This window comes from Haemorhous mexicanus, chromosome 1 (assembly GCF_027477595.1).
Source record: "Haemorhous mexicanus isolate bHaeMex1 chromosome 1, bHaeMex1.pri, whole genome shotgun sequence".
Lineage (NCBI taxonomy): Eukaryota > Metazoa > Chordata > Aves > Passeriformes > Fringillidae > Haemorhous > Haemorhous mexicanus.
In genome coordinates this window covers 5,790,308-5,811,432 of record NC_082341.1, presented here as the reverse complement: position 1 = coordinate 5,811,432, position 21,125 = coordinate 5,790,308, and the positions used below count along the sequence as shown (strand labels likewise).

Sequence of the window (21,125 nt, the reverse complement as noted above, 5' to 3'; positions counted from 1 at the left end):
CTTGGCACCCAGATTTGAGATACTTAAATGTATAAATGAGATCTTCTCTCAGTCTTCTCTAGACTGAACACACCCAACTCCCGCAGTCCCTCCTCATAAAGGAGGTGATCTTTTCTTCTCCAGCTAAAGACTTTAAAGCTCCTCTCTGACCCAAACCATTCGATGATCCTATGATTCAGCGATCCTCTGCGCTTGGAGCCCGGGCTGGTCGCCCCCAGCCAAGCTGGATGGGGGCAGTTTAGCCCCTACAGTCCCTGTAGTCCCGTGAGGGAACTCAATCGCTTTATTTTTCCACAGCTTTAGGGGAAGCCCCGCCGGCCTCATCCCCTCACGCGGTGACCCCGCACGGACGGGACGCTGCCATGGCGCCCTCAGGGCTGTGCCGTGAGGGGGCGCTGCGGGGCCGCGCCCGCCCCTTCCCTTTCCTTCCCCCCCCTTCCCGCCGCCGCCATGGCGGCCTTGCCTCGCCACCGCCGCTTCCTCGGCGGCTTCGTCTGTGGGGCTGCGGCCGGGGCTGCTGCGTCCTGCTGGGCTACATGGCGGCTCCTCCGCAGCCAGAGCCAGCCGGAGCCGGGCCCCGGGCGGGTCCCAGCACAGGGTAAGTGCGGCGGGCGGTGGGGACGCCGCGGCCGGGCGAGGCAGGAGCGGCCGGTTCAGCGCAGTCCCGGGTCCCGCAGCCCTGCTTCTGTCCCTAAACTCTCCTTCCCTCAGAAGCGCCTTTTCCCTCCTTCCCCCATTCTGAGAATGCCCAAATACTGCCGGGAGGTCGTGGGGTTCCCCTAGTACCTGCGGTGGGCTGAGTGGGGAGGAGGTTATCTGGGGATGCTGGGCTGTACCTTGTAATTAACAGCGCTTCCCTTTGCACCTGCTCACGGCAGAGTGCTGGTGGCAGGAGAGGAATGCATATTCAGTTTTAAACACACATTTCGGCTCAGACCATCACTAAATTTCAGCTGTTGCTGCCCTGAGCTGAGGCTCGTTTATCAAGTCTGGGGTCTGGTGGGGTTCAGGTGTGGGGAGGGATGTTTGGGGCACCTGAGGGAGTGAATGGTTTTCTCTACAGCTTCAAGGCTTTAAAAGTACCGGATTGTTGGAAAGCAGAGGAAGAATGGCTCTAAAAACATGAATTGCTGTTGGACAGATGGCTGGAAAATGAAGACAGTAAGATGGATGTAAATATTCCTCCATGAGAAAATATTGTTGCTTGAAAAAATAGTGAAAATTCAGTGAAGCTTTCATTCATTGAGCACAGTATAAGTGTTCCCAGAGAGGGCAGGACTTGGTTGTGCCCAGCTTGTAAATCTCAGTTTGTGAGGAATTTGATTTTCAGCTCCAAAGGGTGAAATGTGTGTTTTGATCTCTTGTGTCTGTAACTCATTGTTGCCGGATTTGTCCCTACACATCTGAGATCTTTCCTTCTGTAGAAAGAAAATACCTCATAGCTTTTCTTTTGCCTTCTGTAGGCATTAGAGTAGATAGATGACTTAGTCCTAGAGCTGAGATCCTCACGTTAAAACATGATGAGAACCACAACTATTTTGGCAGATGAGAGTTTCTCTGGATACCTCTCTTAATATATTTTAGGTCATAATTATGGCTGTAACCTCAAGTAATTCCCTATGCAGTAGGTTTAAACCCACTGAGATGGTATTTTTTACTGTCCTGTTTATGATCACATTTCATCTTTGGATGGTTTTCTGTTTATTTTTTCCTTAGAACCAATAGAAGAGGCTGTGTTGGAAAGATATGGATTTCCTGAGGCTGGAACAGAGACCAGATGTTACACAAATCATGCACTGTCTTATGACCAGGCAAAACGGGTGCCTAGATGGGTGATTGAACACATTTCAAAACAAAAGATGCTGGGTATGTAGCTGTTTATTTGTAGTAATAAGCAGACAGGACTCAGTTTCTTCATGCAGAAAAGCCAATCTTTAATGTTACAGCTCATTTTTATACAGTTTTCAAGACCTGGTGTATAACTGTAATTGGTTCATAACTTTCTTGCCACTCAGTCATTTGTTAGTAAATGGCATTTTACATGTCCATCAAATTTCTCTCTTTCTGTATAGTTTACATATTTTGTTCACTGATTCCCATGGGATAGACTTTATGTTTTTGCAGGTGTGGAGGGTTCTGTTACCAGAATAGATTGTTGTGCTGACTTTCATTCTTATGATGTTTTCACATGGGAAGTTACAAGCTAACTGCTAGTTTAGCTAGAGTAGCAGGGCCTAAACCATATTTTATAAGGGATTTCTTTTATAATATCTCTTCCTGTAGACAGCATTTATCTCCTTGTATTTGTGATGCTCACAGAAGGTGGACCCTGGAGCAGTAAGGGAGAAAAGTCCTGTGGTGATCTCAGGGAGAGAAGCTCAACTTGAGTTTTTATAGCAGGAGTGGAGAGAAGATGAAACAATGAAAATTAACCTTTCCTTACTTGATTTGGATCTGCAAAGTTGCTCAAGTACATAAAAATGGTTTCTACTTCCTTAGCAGTGGAGTTAGTTCTGAGGTCCAGTTTAAGTCAGTGGAGTCAATGCCAGTGGTAGGCAGAGCTTTTAATGTACAGATCTTAGAGATTTGTTCAGAATGGGAGGAGAATGTCCATTTTTGAGATAAAAACTGAGCAAAGGGCATCAATTGTTCAGAGCTAGATAGGGCATTAGCTCCTTGCTGCAGCCATTATTTACTCTGATACATTTCTCATACTCCCTCCCTGTTCTTTATGCAAGACAGAGGCTCAGTGATTTTTTGCTGTCAGTGGTGGATGAAATATGAGTGGTGTACAGTCATTGTAAATTAAGTTTATAGCATTAGTTCAGTTTTTATAAGGCAGATTATTAGTAATGGAGGTAACCATGTAATTGTAAAATGCTTTATGAAAGCAGTAGCCCTCTAAATGTATCTAAATTACTGTCTTCAAATTACCTTTGAAAATTAAAAGCAATATCTTGAAAACATTATGACCAACCTTTAAGTAGCATCATTGATCCCACTTCTTTCTGAGAAGAAAACAGTAATTCCAGGCTTACTGTCAAGTGGGCCTTAACAGCTGAATTGTTAAAATGTTTTCCAAATAATCAGATACAACTAACTCCAAGTTGAAATTAAGTATCTTGAGCCATTCAGTTCTGATTTATGTCTGTAGCTACTTGAATTGAGATTTGAAGCAGACCTGTTTTGTTGGGGGAAGACTAAAAAGTCATGATGCAAAACCCCATCTTTTTTATTGGTAAGAACTTAAATATTTAACACACATGGCAGAAAGAAATTAGCGTTGCCTGTAAATGAGATGTACAGAATTGAGATTAATGTACTGAATCCTTAAGCATGGGTCATCGAGCAAGTTATGACAGAATTAGATCTTTTTGTCTTGTGATTTTGATGGTTTCATGATAATCTGACCATTTAATGTGTTTTTATTCAGGTGATGCGGATCGAAGGCACTGTAAATTCAGACCAGACCCTAACATCCCTCTGATGTTCAGTGCTGTCAATGAAGACTACCTTGGCAGTGGATGGTCACGAGGACACATGGCACCAGCAGGAGATAACAAATTTTCAACAGTAGGACTTTTTTCTCCCATCTTTTTAATTTGTGTTTATCAGTTGGAAAGGGTGAAAAGACCCTTGGAAGTAATGTGCAGTGTTCCTTTTGCAGTTTGTTTCTAGGTGGAGCATGATGTCATTATTGATGCACAGAGCTGGATTTGGAGTTACAAGGTCTATTCCTGACTGAGCAGTGTAGGATGCTCTCACAGTCTGCTTCAGGCATCTAAATCAGGTGCATGCTCTGATGACATACCTCTCTTCATTAAATCACATCTACATCAGCTTGTTTGGCAGAGATGATGTCTTGATCAGTGTGGTGTTAAGCAAGTTTTCTCAGCCTCTTGCATGTCACATTTTCTGCATGTAAAATGAAGAGGATAACCTTCACCAAGAAAACCCTGCAAGTCTTCAAAGCTCAGTTTAAAGGGAGACAGGGACAATGATGTCATTGTGGCCAACAGCTGCTGAGATATTTAAGGCTAGATTGAGCAAAGCAAAGATGCTGTTAAGTACTCTTCTGTATTGGCAAGGGGATTGCCTGGATGATTTAAAAGGCTTTTTCCTTGCTTGCAATGTGTATGAGGTAAATTAGACCCTTTTGCCATAGTTCTTTCAGTCTATAAAATGTCTTCACCTGCCATTTATTCAAGCTGTAAGAGAAGCATGCCTTAATGCCTTGGCTGACTCACAAAGCAGCTTTGAATTTATTGGATCCTCGTGTGAAATGTGCCTAATGCAGCAATTTGTTAATTAAGAAGCAGTTTAAATTTGTATTTCTCCAGGCAGATAGTATTCAGTGGGGTGGAGTGACAGCACAGTGGCATGTGGTAAATGAAAGAATCAGTAGTTTTATTTCTATTGGAAATGTCTTTGCTGTTATTTATTTGTGATATCTGGGGTATTTTTGCTGGTGAGCTCCCTGTGCACAGAGATCCTGGAGCTGGTTTGAAATGCAGTGAGATGATACAGTCTTTCAGATATAGGATTATAAAAATTGAATTTCACAGTCTAATTAGTGGAGGTAGTTTGCTCATTAACCTAAAGAGTTCTGTCAGTCCCATCACTTTGCAGTAGTAGTATGTGAAAAATATTGAAAAATACAGGACTTGTGAAAATTCTGGATTAAGATCTCGGAATTTTTTCTTTCTGTATTTCCCTGTATATGTCTAGTGATTTATCACCAGGTCCTTCACCTCTGGAGGTATGTGAGCTTCTGTTCAGAGATGTTTATGACACTTCTACAAGATGAAATTAAGCAGATATATGGATGTTTGACCATTATGGTCTCATAAATAATTTCATTGCCCGTACATTATATATGTGTAAAATATTGATGAGTATATCTAATAAAACTTTTTCTTGTAAAAGAAAGAAAAAGTTAGCCATTAAGCAGTCAAATAAATGAAAAGCATGCTTGAAAGTGTCCTTCACTTTCAAAATGAAAAATGAGTAGTTGCTTTCAAAGACATTACCAAACTGACACTGGGTGATAGTAATTCCTGTGCCTCTAGAGTTGGACATTCTCATGCTATTTCTGCCAGGAAAATAAAGTAGAGAACTTTGCAAGGTTTCACCTCAGTTGTGTACCTCTTAATCTTAAATAATTTTGTAGGTGTTCTGACTTAGGTTTTTCTGGTTTTCTGTGTTAATGGATGTTAAAACTAAACTAGAAATGGGATTCTGATCCACAAATTGCTAAAATGTGTCTTCAGCTCATGATTGTTTCAGTGAAATTACAGTATTTTCTTTCTCTTTGCAGAGAGCTATGGCTGAAACGTTTTATTTGTCTAACATTGTTCCTCAGAATTATGAAAATAATGCTGGGTTTTGGAACAGGTGAGAAATTACTTGTAAGTAAACTAAGTGAAAAATACCAGCCAGCAGCATAAATCAAAAATGCTTTATTTTTAAAGATTCTTCACATCCAGGTATTTTAGACCAGTTTATCTGTAGAGATCATAGGAGCTTTCTCTGAAATGAAAGGCAGCTCAGTCCTCTCAGTGAAAGAACAGTGTTACAACTACTTTAGTTCTTTATTCAGTCAAACTGTTGAGGACATTTATTTAAAATAGACAAAATTATTTCTTCTGGCTGATAAAAAGTACCAGGCTTAACTGTCCTTAAGGAAGTTCCAGCAGAGGCAAGGAGAGGGTTTAGATCTTCCTCAAAGAAGCACTTGCAGTGTGAGAGTATTCCCATGTCTGAGTGTGGATGTTGGTTCTCTTTGAATTGCAGAACTGAGTGCTCCCCACTGAGCCATCACTCTTCAGGTCTGAGGTGTTTCTTCAGGTCTGAGGTTGTTCCTTCAGGTCCTGGCTCCCAAGGAGCAGTCAGGCAGGAATTCTGTCACTTGTGAATCCTGACTGGATTGACTTTGAGGTGAAGTGGTTGATAAATTTAAACTTGCTTCATGTAAGATTTTTATTCTTCCCTTCCTTTGAGCATAGAAGATAGTAAAAGTAGCCTTCATCCAGTGCTTCTTGCATAGGACTTAGAGAATGTGAAGGCTCAGGAACAGGGGGTGGGAAATGATAGATTTCTCAAGGTTCACTCAAGGGAAGGTCAGCAAAATTATATACAGTGTTGTAATAAAAGTCCATCAAAACTGCATCATCATTCATCTGCACACTGCTTTCCTGTTTTACAAGAATGTGTATAAAATCAGATGAGCCTTTCAGTAAGGTTATACCATTTTATAGACAAATAAAATGCCATAACATTTTAAGAGCGTTTTTTTCTTTTTTAATAACTCAAGTATTTGAGCATAAATTTTCCTTATACCAAAGCTTGGGATTTGTATCAATTCAAGGTAGGGAATCCCTCTTTGTTTCCCTTAAGTAGGATCTCTGCCTTATTAGGAAATCATGGGGAGTGTTTGAAAATTTCCTCTGGCCTCATCAACCCTGCAATTTAAGCAATTTTTGCCACTTTTTCCCAACCCCAGCACCCTGTTCCCAGAGTTTAAATTTATGAAAAAGACGACAATGCCATTTTTTTTTTGTAAGTAATTTCTTTAATAATAAATATTTTTAAGGATACTGTATTTCACATGTCTTGCATCCTTTCCTAGCTTCAGTATTCTCTTCCTTTCTCTTGTTTTAGTTACTTGCTTCTTGACTTGTGTTCTGAGGTGCAGGCAGACAATGAAGCTTAGTCAGTAGAAGTGTCTGTTGTTTTCTAAAGTGGTGTTTGCCCTCCTGCCTTGTGTTTTTGCTGGTTTCCCATTTCCAGCTTTGGTAGTAGCCTGACTGTGGTGAGTCAGTTTCATTTGCCAGCCTAGTTAAAAACTGATTCTTGTTTTGTTTTGCTTGGTTATGTTTCTGCTATATTAGAAAACTGGATCAACTCATGAGATGAGTTCTAGAGCCAACATGGAGTGGTCAGCTGGGACAGACAAGGGGAACAGTAAGAAAGGGGAGAGCAGGACTATAATCATCCAGCAAGCTGTTAATACTAAACTGCTGGACTGGCTCTGTGGTATGCTCCAACTCCACCTTAGTATTCCTCATTCTTTTCCAAATGATGCTTAACTGTTTCTGTCTTGTTTTGAGTGTCATGGTTTTGATTTCATGGTCCCTGTAATCTGACTTCTGTCCCTCCTGCCACCAAAAGCAGTTTGCTCCCTAGCTGCATTTATTCCCATTCTTTCCAGGTGTTTGTACTTCCTTACCATGAGACAGCCTGAGGAGCTGGGCTGCTTGGAAGCAAGGCTGGTGACAGTAGGAAAAGAATTCACTTGTAGTCAATGCTTCAGTGTAGCACATGAAGAAAATGCTCATTCTTGCTCATTCTCATTTGTGTGGCTCATTCTTGCTGATTTAACTCACTAACCCAGCACAAAAAAAAAACATAAAATACTGGTTTTGTTCAGAGTTGACAGATAAGGAATATTCAAGTGGCCCAAGGGAAAGGTGTGAGGGACAGGAATTAGAGAAGGGGGTGAAATCTCCCCATTTCAGAGGCAGCCAGATTAGCTGGGATAATCTGTTTTATACTCAGTCTATTTGTGTGAAATGCAACTCACCTTTGTAGAGGACCAGTGCTTGCTCACTGTATTTGATTTCTTTAACAGTTGGGCTGTTTAAATCAGAAATGTGCTATATTCCTAGAATTATAGAATTATTTGGATTGGAAGGAACATTAAATATCACCTATTTCCAGCCCCACTGCCATGGGCAGTGTCACCTTCCCCTAGATGAGATTCTCAAAGCCCCATCCAACCTAGCCTTGTTAATCTTTTTTTTTTCTGTAAAGTAGGTGTGATCCAGGAACCTTCTTATTTGAGAAATATTATATGCTGTAAACTGAATCAGTTTAAAAAGCAAAATATGGTCATGTTTCTGGACTTACTACTTTATTTTGGAGCAATTTTATATCTATAAAGAAAACCAGTAGAGTTAGTGGAAGTGGCAAACAGAAACTTGAACTACAGAAAGAGCTGTGTTGCAGGACTTTGATTCCTTGGGGATAAACACACAAATCCAATAATATGATAAAACCTTTCAAAGTAAAAATGCTTCAGCTTGCTGCTTAGAACAATTCTATTTTTCCAATCCCAAGTGACCACCAACAGTATATTTCTAGTGTCAGGTGTGGGAGTAAGTAGAGAACTCAGCTATTCAGACATGTGCTAAGGCTGCAGAAACCATTTTCAGATGTGTGCAGTAACACGTGTCTATTTGTGCATAAATGAACCTTATTTACAGAGGACTAATGGGAAGCAGGACTTGAGTCTACATTTTACCTACTTTGGCTTGTGAATCACTCAGATGAATCTGGAAAAATGCTCCATGTCAGTAGTTCACCCTTTCCTTCATAGTGTGTCTCAAAGATTAGATCTTCCCAGCTGACTTTTCCCTATCTGACCAATGTGTTCCAGAATGGAAATGTACTGTCGGGAATTGACTGAGAGATTTGAAGATGTTTGGGTTGTTTCTGGACCTCTTACCTTGCCTCAAACAGATGGTGATGGAAAGAAGAGTGTTACTTATCAGGTATGTATACATGTTGCTGGGATAATAGTGCAGTAGTAATTATTTATTTAAAATAGATATCATGACTTGACAGAACAAAAGTTGGGCATCTTAGTACAGGCAAAATGTGTAAAATGTGCAATACTTGTTGGGACAAGATTTGCAGAAATGTTACGTCTTGCCTGTACCTAAAAAGCATAATTTTAAAATAATTTGTTTATTTACAGAGATCTATTTCATGTCCACAGTCAGCAGTAGAACTGTTTATCCAGTAAGAGTCAGTGGGGTTTGCTAATGCACAGGCATCCATCTAATAAATTTCTTCATGTGCTTTAGAAACAGTGGAATGCAAAGGTAGGATGGGTCTCTCAGAACTCCACAGGATATTGGAGTGTCAGTGCTCTGTTAATTTCACAAGCAGCTGTTTGCTGCTACACCATAGGCATCACTTGGATGAGGCCTTGGAGTTGAGATTCTGAGCATGCCAGAGTCACTTGGAAGACTTCACTGCAGTGCAGTGTCAATGGCACTGATACTCCCCTTCTTTTAGTCCCCTATTTTTATTACCTGCTTAAAATACTCTGAAGATTTATCATGCACAGTCTGTAGAAACCATCACTGACCGACAGATGGGACAGGCTGTGAAGTTGAAAGGTGAATTTATTGTTGCTTACACAGACTTACTCTTAGTAGGATTGTGTTTAGACATCTGTAAGGTTTGAGCATGGTAAGTTACTCAAGGGAGTGTTACTTCTGCCCCCACTGCAATGAGGTATTACTGCTATGTGCAGTTGCAGATGAAAGCTGGCATAACGCAAATAATAAATGCTGCATTTTGCACCTCTTGAAATAAACACTTTTCCTTGAAAATAAGTAGTTTTATCAAATGCAGCTTCAGCTTGTGAGCAATTCAGCTTCCAACCAGTTCTCTGAGGAGCAATGGATGAGCTTGCTGAAACAACCTCCTATTTCACAGGGATGTGAGAGGCACAAAAGGGAGAGATGTTCGGCTCCCAGCACTGGCTTGTTTAGCAGTAAGAGTTAGGCACTATTTCTTCTTTATAAATACACAGCTGATTTCCTTTTGATTGAACTTGGAACTTGGTCATGATAGAATATCGTTTTTCCCATTTGCTTTTCCCTTTTTATTTCTAGAGAAGCTGTCCCTTATGTCCCCAGCCAAACATGTCAAACCTTGACTGTCACAAAATCACAGATTTGGATTTGGGTTTGTTATTTTTGGGGGCAGTTATGCATATGAAAGTGCAGTAGTAATAAGTTACCTTCTTCATGTTTAGTGGCAGTTCCAAACTTCAGCTCTCACCTCGTCTTCATGAGGGATGTACAGACTGTGCTTCACATTTTTCTAGTGGATAAATAAGCCATGGTTAAAAGGCATGACCAGTGCCAGATGATAAATAAGTGGCAAAGCCAGCTTTAGATTGGCAATCATCCTGTGCCACCCATGGGTGCTCACTTCACCATTGCCCTTTCTACTTTCCAGGCCTTCCTCTGCCTTTCGTCTGCCAGCCCTGATGACTGTCAGATCATGGCACAAAATGCATGATAACCCAGTGCAATACAAAACCATCCATACTTTGTTTGCTGGGCTAGTTCTGTACTGCTGTAGAAAGATTGAGGCAGCACACAGAGTAGTCCAGTGCTTCCTGGTGACAGCATGAGATATGTCCAGAAGTACACAGCTGGGAGCAGGAGGGAGATGTTCCCTCTCACCAATCTTCAGCTGAGCATTTGGCTTCCTGTCACTCAGAAGGGTACAGAGTTCTCCAGGCTTACACACAGCTTGCTGGGATTTGCTTCCTTGTAGCTGTCAGGATATTGCATTTATTTTTCATCCTTAAAAAATATATTCATCTTACATAGCAAAGAATTAAAAACCCTGAGCTGACTTGAGCATTTTGTAAGTGGAAATCATTTCCAGGAAGAAGTTGAATCATCTATCAACTGCATGTATCAATGGCTTCACTTTAATCTTGCTCATCTTTCTCTCATTCTTCTCTAGAGAAAGTGTTTACTTAGTAGAGGAAGATTGCGTTTTCTGAAAAATGATTGTCATTCTCTCTCATGGTTTTGAAATGTAAATTTTAATATTCCACAGGTAAAAATCAGAGCAGACACTGCATCTTACTGACTTTATTCAAAATAACTTGATACCTGGATACAGTGATGAAATAATAGTGGCACAAAATGCCCACACTGTTGTGCTTGTGATCTCATTCAGTTCTTGTCTTTTGTCTTCATCATCTTTGGGTTTGATGACAACACAGATCATTTAGGAATGTTTTACCAGTTTTGGTCTTCCTATGAACTGAAGTTTAGTGTGGGATTGAAAATGGTGAAGTGATGGTGTTCCTGTTGGTGTGTCACCACTTTTTCACATCTTTTTACAGATAATGCTGTCTCCAGGTGGGAAAAGTAAAATAATATTTTTGTGGGGTTTTTGTTTGTTTCTTTAAAACGTTAAATTGTTTGATTTGAGTCCTCTAAATAAATACAGGCAGAGAATGTTGGGGTTCTTTTATTTTGGAATTTGTTCATGGCTTAAGTTTTTGTGCTTTGCATTGCAGTTACACTTTGAGGAGAGAGACTTCAGAGTAGAGGGGCGTGTTGGGTTTGTTTGTTTGTTTTTTCTTTTATCAACACATACACTTAGAGGAGGAAACACAACGTGTCAAAGCACTGAAGAGTAGTTCTTTTCAAACAGACACCTTGGATGTAATTGCAGTCATTGCCATTGATTTTGGTAGTCTGGAATTCTGCCCCTAAAGGAAGAACGTTAATGGTTGTGAAGGGAAGGTATCTCTTAGCTGTCTTTCAGAGTGAACTCAGTGGAGTTCACACAAATTACTTCAGAAAGGGGTTGTAGTCCTCATTGTTTGGGCATGAGAAGATGTCCTTTCCTTTGTCCGTGCTGTTCAAGGAGAAGTGCTGCAGTACACACCAGAGTGCTGAAACTCCCAACCTGTAATCTGCCAATGCCACTCTTAAGGCCCATCTCCTCTCTAATGTTTTTGCTCTCTCAGACAGAGCTGTGAAAAGAAAAAAGAGAAAACACTGAAGTGCTACAATGAATGTGTCTGCATTGATTTGTTTCAGATCCTCTCTTCAATCTTACTTGCCTTGTTTTTGGCTAAAGAAGTGGTGAAATATGTATCTGTGGTTTTACATGCTGGTGCTTTTCTCATCAGGCATCCAAAAAGGTTATTTTTAGATCACTATAGAGGAGAAACAGAGCATTGGTCATGGCTTTGTTCCCAGTTCTTGCTTGGACTCTGGTACCATTTGCTCTTTAATTCCTGAAAGGGAATTAACCTTGAGCTCCTTAGATGCCAACATTGTTCTGTCTATTGGCTTAACTTGTGATATCCTCAGATATGTTCTGTCATTTCATCTGTCTCCAGCGGAGATTTTTATTGCAAAGAGGAGATTGATGATCGTGGCTTGGTATCTGAAAAACGTATTTTGAGAATATATGTAGAATAGAATGCCAACAGGAAAAATCTGTTCTGTGTCATTGGAGAGGCAGATGCAGGTTTTTCATCTTTGTCCACATCAAATCAAAATGACATTGTCTTGTTTTATAAATTACTGCTATCCAGTGACTGTCACTTTAGAGATTTTCCTCTGTCAGCAGATTTGGAGTTTCAAATACAAATTTTGCAATAATTAACTACATCATGCTCAGTGCTCCACCCTTCCCATTCCCAAGGCCATGCTAGTGAATGCTAGTTTAAGAAGAATTAACTGTGGCTGGCAATTGAAAAGACAGTTTAGATAATGTTTTCTTTGTTGTTTGAAAAAGACATTTTAATCTGCTTTTTACTGGTGCACGAGGTTCATACTGGAATCGTGTTTGTTGTTTAATTTTCTAAATTTGGTCACCAGGCTGGGCCAGAGAGGCAGAATAAGCATTCCAGAAGGTACAGTTGTCATCTCTGTCTGTGACAAATAACTGGAAACAAACTGGGAAACAAATTACACTCTCAAATATGAGATGGTACTTTATGGTTTTACCTAGTTAACTTTCAGAACTAGTAGAGGTTGTCTTCTACTAAGAGACTATAGGGGAAGGAATGCTTGTTAAAGGAGGAAATAAACCTGGGAACTGCTCCTTGTTTGTTGGTTGCTCCAAGTGGTCCCAAGGCTACAGAGATTCCGACTGGATGTGGGTCCATTATAGATGTCCCATAAACTTTATGCCAAGGGTTCAGTCTTAGATCAGCTGGTGTAAACCACCAGAGCTCTGTCAGCCCTAAATTTAGATGTGAGGTGCAAACTAATGGAATGGACACTGGGTTAAGGTGGGAGGAGAAGACACACTGAAGGGGCAGGAGAGATTAATTGGGATTGCTTTTATTTAGCCCTGTACCCATCCTGAAGGTTATGCTGTTACAGGAAAAGGGGTGTTAAGGACTGTGGTGGATTCTTTTTAAGTTAATCTAAGTGAATTCTGTGGCAGCAGTAGTCTGTCATGTAAATACAGTTTATTATATACATGATATATATATATATACAGACCCTCTTTATTAAAGAAAAATAAAAAGGGGTTGGGGCATCTGTCTTTTAATGTCATAACTCTGTATTCAGGAACAGGGGTTTTTGTCGTCTCTTTTCTTGTTTTGCTTCCCTTTTTAGGATTGCCAAATGATTTGGCAATAACAATCAGACCAGCCATAACAAATTAAATTTTCCTGAAGTACTTACATTTGCATTTTGGAGTGCTTGGCTGTGCAGATTGTTACTATGATTTTTATCTGTAGTGTTTTCTGGTCTGTGTGATGCTAGGTCTGCCTTCACACCCCTCAGTTCTTCTCAGTGCCATCTGACAGAGCTCTCTCAAATATTGGGGGAAAACACTCTTGGCAGAATCAGTGCTGCCTAACAAACCCAGAAGGAACTCGAGTGAAGGCAGTTAATGCTGTCACAATGATTGAGTAAATAAAGTTACACTGATCGTAAATGGAATGTTTTGTACTGCCAGAAAGTCTGTTTCTGTACAGAATTCAGGATCAAATTATAACAAAGCTCTGGGTTGTCAAACATGGGGTCACATCAGCAGGAATGATGTTAAATCTACAGTGAAAGATCTGATGGACCTGGTCAGTATCATGCTTAGGGACAGGAATGTTTCCTTGAATTCTGTCCTCCAAGAAATGTGATGGAATTAAAGTGATGTTAATTTTGCTACTGCCAGGTGGAGGGGGAAGGACTGTCACAGGAGCTGGGTGTGCTGGGTGTGCTTCTTTTCAGACAGTTCTGTTTGCAGTTCTGGCTCACTTCTAAACTCTGGTTAGAAGTTCACAGAGTGAAGAAACAGCTACTGGAGTGTCAAGGGAACTTCTGGAGCTGACATTTTAAAGTATTTGATGGTGGTACGATCTGATGCAAGGACTCTGCAGTGTGTGCTGGTGGTTAGGACATGATTGAGAGTGATTTCTGTTTGCCAGGTTCTGAGGGAGTCACGGATAATTGACAGTCCAGAGCTGGCTCTCGCTGATGAAGGGCTCCTTAGTCCTTTCTGCTGATTCTCTGCACAGTGGATTTTCAGTTTTTAGTCACTAGGTGGCAAAATACCACTTTTGGATTCATAAGCCCTTTCTTTTTAAAATGATCTGTACCCTTTCAGAGGAAGATAATTTTTTTTTGCAGTCTGGGAAGTTGTAACAAGTCCAGTGTAAAATTGAAATTTGATAACATTGGTTTGTGTGTAGAATTTCCTGTAATAGTAACACTTTGTTTTCTTCTCATATAATCTCAACTGTTCTGCCATTATACTTCTTATATTTCTTTTCACTTGTTCATGGAGTTTTCTATCTCATAAATTTCAATCTGACATTTTTAGGGACTGCCTTGTAATTTATCTGATTACCACCATGAAGGTGGCATTAGTTAATGCCAGATGTTTAAACTTACTGCAGATGCCATTAGCAAATGTCTTCATTAATTATTTTGATCTTTAAGGACTCCACAGGTATTATCAAATTTACTTCCTCTGTTCTTAAAATCTGCAGTCAAGAGCGGGATTTGGCCAAAACTGGAAGGAGAGCCAAACTTAAGACAAATCCTCATCCAGTGATTTGGCTGTGAGACTGAATTTATCAAAGCTCTGAATTCTCTCAGGTTTAAGAAATATTCTGCCCTTATCTGTCCCTGTGAGCTCTTTAGGTTTCTCTTTACAACTGCTTACCAAACATATTTGTTGTTTTAGTGATATGTAAACATCTCTGAATGTCAGGAATTGCACACATTTTAATGGTGTACCCTCATGACAGCTGTCCACATTTAATTGGGCTTTGAGAACAATAACAAGTTCACACACACGTGTGGAATGTCAGTAACAATGTCAGTAATGATAGAAAAATAATAAACACTGCTCTGAAAATGACAATAGGATAATGTTACATTATTAAGAGATATGAGTTCAGTTAAAGAAACAAAACAAAAATGAAAGTAGCTGCAAAAATTTAGGGCAGTGCACATTTTTACATGGAACTGATACAGACAGCAAAGCATCTGAAATTTTACATTGATTTCCCAAATGATGAAAGAAATATATTTAATGCTATAAAAAGAAGGCTTTTAGCTTGAGTGCCTTTTTTTTTCATGTTGCATGAGCCTGTTGAAAATTTGGAAGATTAAGCAAAATTTTATAGCAATAGCAAAATGGGGATTTTCAATGGATTGCACAAAAATTTGCCTTGTTGGCTGTTACCAACGTGGTGTGAAAGCATGTGGGACAGCAGTGATTTCAACAGGCAATTGCTGCATTTTCTTGCTTGTATTGGAGCACAAAATTCCTTTTAGAATCACAGATACTCTTAAAAAACTGCTGTTCTTCTCCAGCTGGGACAGAGAGCTGGTTTAGGCCTTGATTTCTGAAAGATCATCTGCTGCCTGTGGATCAAATCAAGGCACAAATCAAAGTCAACATCTGTGCATGGATAATCTTGAACCATTTTCCATCCTGTTATAATAGAGCTCTCTGCCTCTGCCAGGCAGAGCACTGAGATAAATGGGATGGTGCAGATCTGGGTAGGGATTGAGGCTGCTGAAGTTTAGGAGGAAAATCCTCTAGGTGGCAATAGGAAATGGAATTGTGGAGTTTGTTTTTCCTACCTCTTTCTTCTATTCCACATTTCACTTTTGTAGTGTCATACTTCTTTCTCTGGGAGTTGGTCTGGTGAGGAGGCAACTCTATGGAAATACTGCTCTGCAGCTTCTCTATTTACTCCCATGAAACAGCAAAGTGTGGGATATTACAGGGAGTCATGATGGAGATACTGTGCCATGCTCCAGATATGCATTTATTTCCTTTTTAACAGAAATCATTGGGTCACACTGCAGAAATTACTGGTGATGGTGCACATAAGTGTTAAACTTATGTGCACCATCTATGTGCAGAAAAAGACATTTATTCTTAGTCATGAGTATTTTCTCTGTCAGAGAAATCAGGCACTGCCCTTTGATGGTGTTCTCCAGCAGAATTAGCTGGGGTTAGAACTTTTATGCCCTGTTTTGAGTAAGGAAGGGACCCCTGTGCACTCTGGCAATCAGGGCAGCTGAAGATGGTTTTATCTGCTTTAACACTGCGAACACTCAGTGAAGTTATTGCAGTAGTAGTTTGCTGCTGTTCAGAGAAGTTGGTATGAATCCTGTGCACTACTTGAATTTTATTAAAATTCTCAAAAGAGAGTTTACATGGAACTGAAATGGTACATAAATTACATACCTGATCATTACATGTATGGAGCTGAATTTAGATCTACATTTCTCAAAAGGCCAGCCCTTCCTTCATTTTGAATTAGTCTTCTCTGTTTTTTCTCCTCTCTCTTCCTAGGTGCCCGTACTATGCATAAATGTGCATTATTTTGCATAGAATATATATATTTGCATAATATTACATAAGCACCGGGTCTGTTTTCCCTTAACACCCACTTGAGGCATTCAGCATTTCCATCTCATACCTAACTGTTTTGTGTGCAGCTCTATTCATTCCCCAGCCTCTTTATCCACCCACTCAGCCCTCAGCCTCCATCCCCAGTTCCCTGAGCTCGCTCCACATGCATTCACCTGTTTGTTTTACATATTCCACGTACCCCCACTAATTGGAGATCCTTGTGCAGCTCCATCTGTGTGCTCGCCCTTCCTCTGGTCTTTTATGCAACAGAGCGAGGATGCTGGGATGTGGATGTGTGTGGGAGGTGTGGAGAAGGAGGGAGCTGAGCTAAGGAGGACTTGCTACTTATCCATGGATTTGTAGTGGGAAGAGTATGCAGAGAGGCCTGGAAAAGGCAGGAATGCTGCAGGTCAGGAGATTTTTGGCCCAGGGAGATGCTCAGGACTGGGGTTTAGCCTCACTGCTGCCCTGTCTCAGGATGCTACTGCCCCTTCCTTCTCTTCCTCACCGTCCTTCCTGCCCTAGGAATGTTCAGGAGGTGGGATTGCAGTGCAGGCTCTGCAAGCTCCCTGCTCCAGGGGAGAGAAGGAGCCCCAGCCTACAGCCTTTGGCAGTGTCATCACTGCGTGCCCTTGGGTGAATATGGAAGTATGAACTCCTTACTCTCCCCTTCAGGGATTTTCTTGGCTCCCTCCCTCTCACCCCCAGTATTTTGCAGGTACTCCCCAGCTCAAGTGCTACTAATCTCAAATAGATTAAAGCTCCCAGCAGCATTTACTTTGTAATTCAGTGTTAACTCACCAGATACAACAGTGTGTTGCTGCAGTGGTTTTAGTACATTTGAGCATTACCTGTGCATCAAGTGTCAGTTTTGATTATTTATGGTGTTGGTCCTGGGAAGGTGTAGCTCTGATTTCACATGCACAGAATGCTAAATGCAGAGTGCTTTGACACTCGGGAGCTCTCATTTCCCTATCAACACATCTGTCATCATTGAAAGGGAGAGGAGATTTGGCATAAGACATTTTTTCCTTAGCCAGTTTCAGTGACTGTTTGATGTCTAGGCAGAGTGTTACCTGGGAGAAGGTTGATGGCATAACCATGACAATTTTTGTAAGAAAACAAAAACCAAATAATCCAGCCCCCCCTCAAAAAATCAAAGCTCAATCCAACCAAACAAACCCCACAGCAAGAACAAACCCACACAAAACCCCACCCCTGAAAAAAAAAGTCAAAAAAGTTTAAACTACAGCAAAACTATTAAATAGCCTAATTTAGGGCAAGGGAGGGATGTATTTTAGAACACAGTAAAGAAATCTAAGAGCATGTGTTTTCCAGAAACAGGAGTAATGTTTCTACTACTTTATTGCACAAAACATGAAAAAAATTTATCAGAGTTTTCCCTTTCTCCTGAAGGTACTTTCTCTGGTTTTGGTCTAACCACTAAGACATCAGGACCAGTCATGTAAAAAACTGGCAACAGAGGTAGAGGACACAAATCACTGAAAGAATTTGTAACTCAAATTTAATTAATATTGGAATAGACCAAGATGAATCTTGGTTCAATAGCCACAGGCAAAATTTAATTTTAAAAATGTATTTCCATTTGCAGAAGGGCTGAATAATCAGAAAAAAGTGTGCATAGAAGTGTTTATTATGTGATTAAGTTATACTCAATATATCAGTGGACAAGGCATGTCTGAACTGTTGACACTTTCAATTAATGTGATAAATACCTGCTTTCCCTGAAATGGTATTTTAACTGTATCTAACAAAAGCTGTCAAAAAATCAAAACAATCAGTGTTTGCTTTCACAAGTACTGCAAATTATAGAAACAGCACCAAATTACTAGATTTTATATACAGAATAAAATGCCTTTGTAGTTTTTGTAAGGGATCTGCATCTTTTTCTTCCATTGCAATTAGAATAAAAGCATGGATTTGAGAAGGGTACTTACTTTGAGAAGAGTTATGCAAAACTCAGATTTTCCATGTGTGAGCCTGTTACACTCTCTTAAGATGACAGATTCAGTTCACCAATAGCAAAGAAACAAAAAAGCTTAATTCAGTGCATGCATGAGAATAACTTTTTGAGTCCTGGAGAGATTACATTTGCCATCAGTAGGTGTATTCCCTTGCAGTTATCCCTGGCACAGGGTGGAGTGAGACTGTGAGACTTCATACACTTTAAAGTGTGAGACTTTAACAGTCCTGATCCTCCACTCTTGGGACTCCCCTTGAATCCCTGGATCCTGGTCTGAGTGACACAGGAGGAAACTCAACATGTACGAGCACTGAAGTTGGATTGTAGGGAATTTATGGAAGAAGAAGGTGCATTTTCTTTGGATAGGTTTCTCTTCCAAGAGGATACTGAGTCACTGAATGTACTTTTGATCCCCTCAAAAAAATGCTTACTTAGGTAAAGTAGCTTTTAAATGCTACCTGGGTGTGGGTAATAGAGAAAAAAAAAAAGTGATAGACAGTAACTTAGAGTTGATTTGAAATGTAAATTAAAGCCTCCATGATTTGGAACTGTCAGGTCAGGAACTTTTATTGTATGTTACAATATAAGTTTTTGTAGTTAAACTAAGGAGAGCAGCTCCAGAGAGAGGGAACATGAAGATATGTTGCTTAGGGACATGGTTTAGTGGTGGTCTTGGCAGTGCTGGATTCATGGTTGCATTTGAATATTTTGAAGATCTTTTCCAAGCAAAACAATGCAATGATTTTTTATCTCTAACAGTCCTTTCCTTTTGGCAGGTGATTGGAAAGGATGATGTGGCTGTACCATCCCACCTGTACAAGGTGATCCTGGCCAGGAGGAGCAGAACGTCCTCAGAGCCCCTGGTGCTGGGGGCTTTCGTGGTGCCAAACGATCCCATAGGCTTCAGCCACCAGCTCACTGACTTCCAAGTCAGCATTGAAGACCTGGAAAAAATGTCAGGTTTAGTTTTCTTTCCCCAGGTGGACAAGACCAAAGATGTTAAAAATATCTGTGAGGTGGACACCTGCAAACTGATGGGCTTCAAGGAGTTTACTCTGTACATCACTGCCCGCAAAGTGCAGAGCGCCCGGACGCTGCGCCGGCTGGAGAAAGCCATGGCAGAGCTACAGGAGGCAGGAATTGAGCCTGATGAGTATCTCCTGAAGCTTTACAAGAAGAAGGAGGAAGAACTGCTGCAGGAAAAACCAATAGCAGCTAGAGAGGGGAGAGCTGGCTGAGTATTCAGAAAGTTGTTTGGGTTTCTGGAAAGGGGAACTGAAGGCAGATGCGAAGACGAGGGCTTCTTGAATCATCCTTTTTTGAGTTGTGAGAACAATAAAGAAATATTTGGAAGCTAAGGGGCTTGGAATAATGCTCATTCTTGTGTAACATGATGCAGACACGTGGTTTGCTGCACTGCTTAGACATGAGAAGTGTAAATGACCCTTTTCTGGCCTGAGTAGATCACTGCACCTCCAGGAAAGGCTTTGTGCTATTTCCCACCTGGCACGTCAGACTTAGGATTTGTGTGGAATCCCTTCTAGGAATATCACAAAAATAGACAGTAGACACCTTGGGAGTACAGCTGGAATGTGTCTAAATGGAATTCCACCCACAAATCTCTCTCACTGCAGTGCTGTAGAAGCAATTGTACTTTCTGAAATATTTTGAAAATTAATTAAAAAATATTTAATTTAACACTCTTTTATTAGAGACATGTAAGACATAATCTGAAATTCCCTTAGTTATATTAACTACATCCTCTCCTGATCTTTTGTACTTTGGATACTTCAGCATGTCAGGAGCTCACAGTTGTTATCATTTGCAACAAACTTACTTCATCATGTATAAGTCTGCAATTTTTTGGGTAAGAAAACCCCAATAGAACTAAAGTTTAATCAAGTGCCTACCAGTGTAGTGTGGGTTTTCACAAAGTAATGTAAGCTTAATATTTAATTTTCACCACTAAGTTTGGATAAACATGTTTTCTTGCATATTGTTTGATCTCAGAGGTGAGCATTACTTTATTTTTGTTTGGTTGTTGTAGTCACTGGCTTTTTTATCAACATCTGCCTTTGGACTATAAACTGCAACAAAACTTCTGTATTGACTGAAAATGCATTTCCAGTTATTTTTCAGTGGCAACTGATGTTTATTGGATTTGCATCTACTTGGAAAATTAAATGATTTTTTTTTCATTACTTTCTTACTTTATTTGTGCAACTTACTGTGACTCTGACATCTTACATCTGGAAAGAAAGAGTAAAATCTGGAAATATTTAGAATTTTTTTTGATGGTGAGAATTGATAGACATTTGGAGTGTGTGCCATAAAAACACCTTCAGTAGTTTTCACATGAAAGAAGGGTCATGTAGTGCCTGGCTGAATGGGGCTGTTTTCATAAAGGATGAGTCAGGAGCATTATTTGGATGCTGTGAATCATCAGCTGGAGGTTTTAAGAACTCTGTAGTTTCCTTCTTTGCTCAGTTGCAGTATCCCAAAGCAGATCACTTCATAAAGCAAGCCGTGGTTCCCATGACACTTTTGTGTTTGCCAAGAACATGTACTCGAAATCCAGACATTTAAATCCAGAGAAATGTCACTAGCTAAGGACATCATAAAAGCCTGCTGCTCACATGAATTCGAGAGAAGTTGTGTGAAATCCTGACAAAATGTTTGCTGATTTTGATTT

At 40.3% G+C, this 21,125-nt stretch overlaps 1 protein-coding gene across 1 annotated transcript; it reads left to right on the top strand.

Moving 5' to 3' along the window:
- The first annotated feature begins 426 nt into the window (after positions 1 to 426).
- Positions 427 to 19,791, top strand: EXOG (exo/endonuclease G). The gene is made up of 6 exons (XM_059839107.1): positions 427 to 598; positions 1,717 to 1,866; positions 3,434 to 3,573; positions 5,318 to 5,394; positions 8,438 to 8,552; positions 19,210 to 19,791. The coding sequence occupies exons 1-6, from the start codon at positions 451 to 453 to the stop codon at positions 19,669 to 19,671; spliced, it is 1,092 nt and encodes a 363-aa protein (XP_059695090.1). The 5' UTR covers positions 427 to 450; the 3' UTR covers positions 19,672 to 19,791.
- The last annotated feature ends 1,334 nt before the right edge of the window (positions 19,792 to 21,125 follow it).

What these genes read in the sequence shown, in the direction of transcription:
- EXOG (XM_059839107.1), top strand. Translation starts at nt 451, where the DNA reads ATGGCGGCCTTGCCTCGCCACCGCCGCTTCCTCGGCGGCTTCGTCTGT. An exon ending in TTCAAAACAAAAGATGCTGG is followed by an intron (nt 1,867 to 3,433) that starts GTATGTAGCTGT and finishes GTTTTTATTCAG; the next exon opens with GTGATGCGGATCGAAGGCAC. An exon ending in AATGCTGGGTTTTGGAACAG is followed by an intron (nt 5,395 to 8,437) that starts GTGAGAAATTAC and finishes AATGTGTTCCAG; the next exon opens with AATGGAAATGTACTGTCGGG.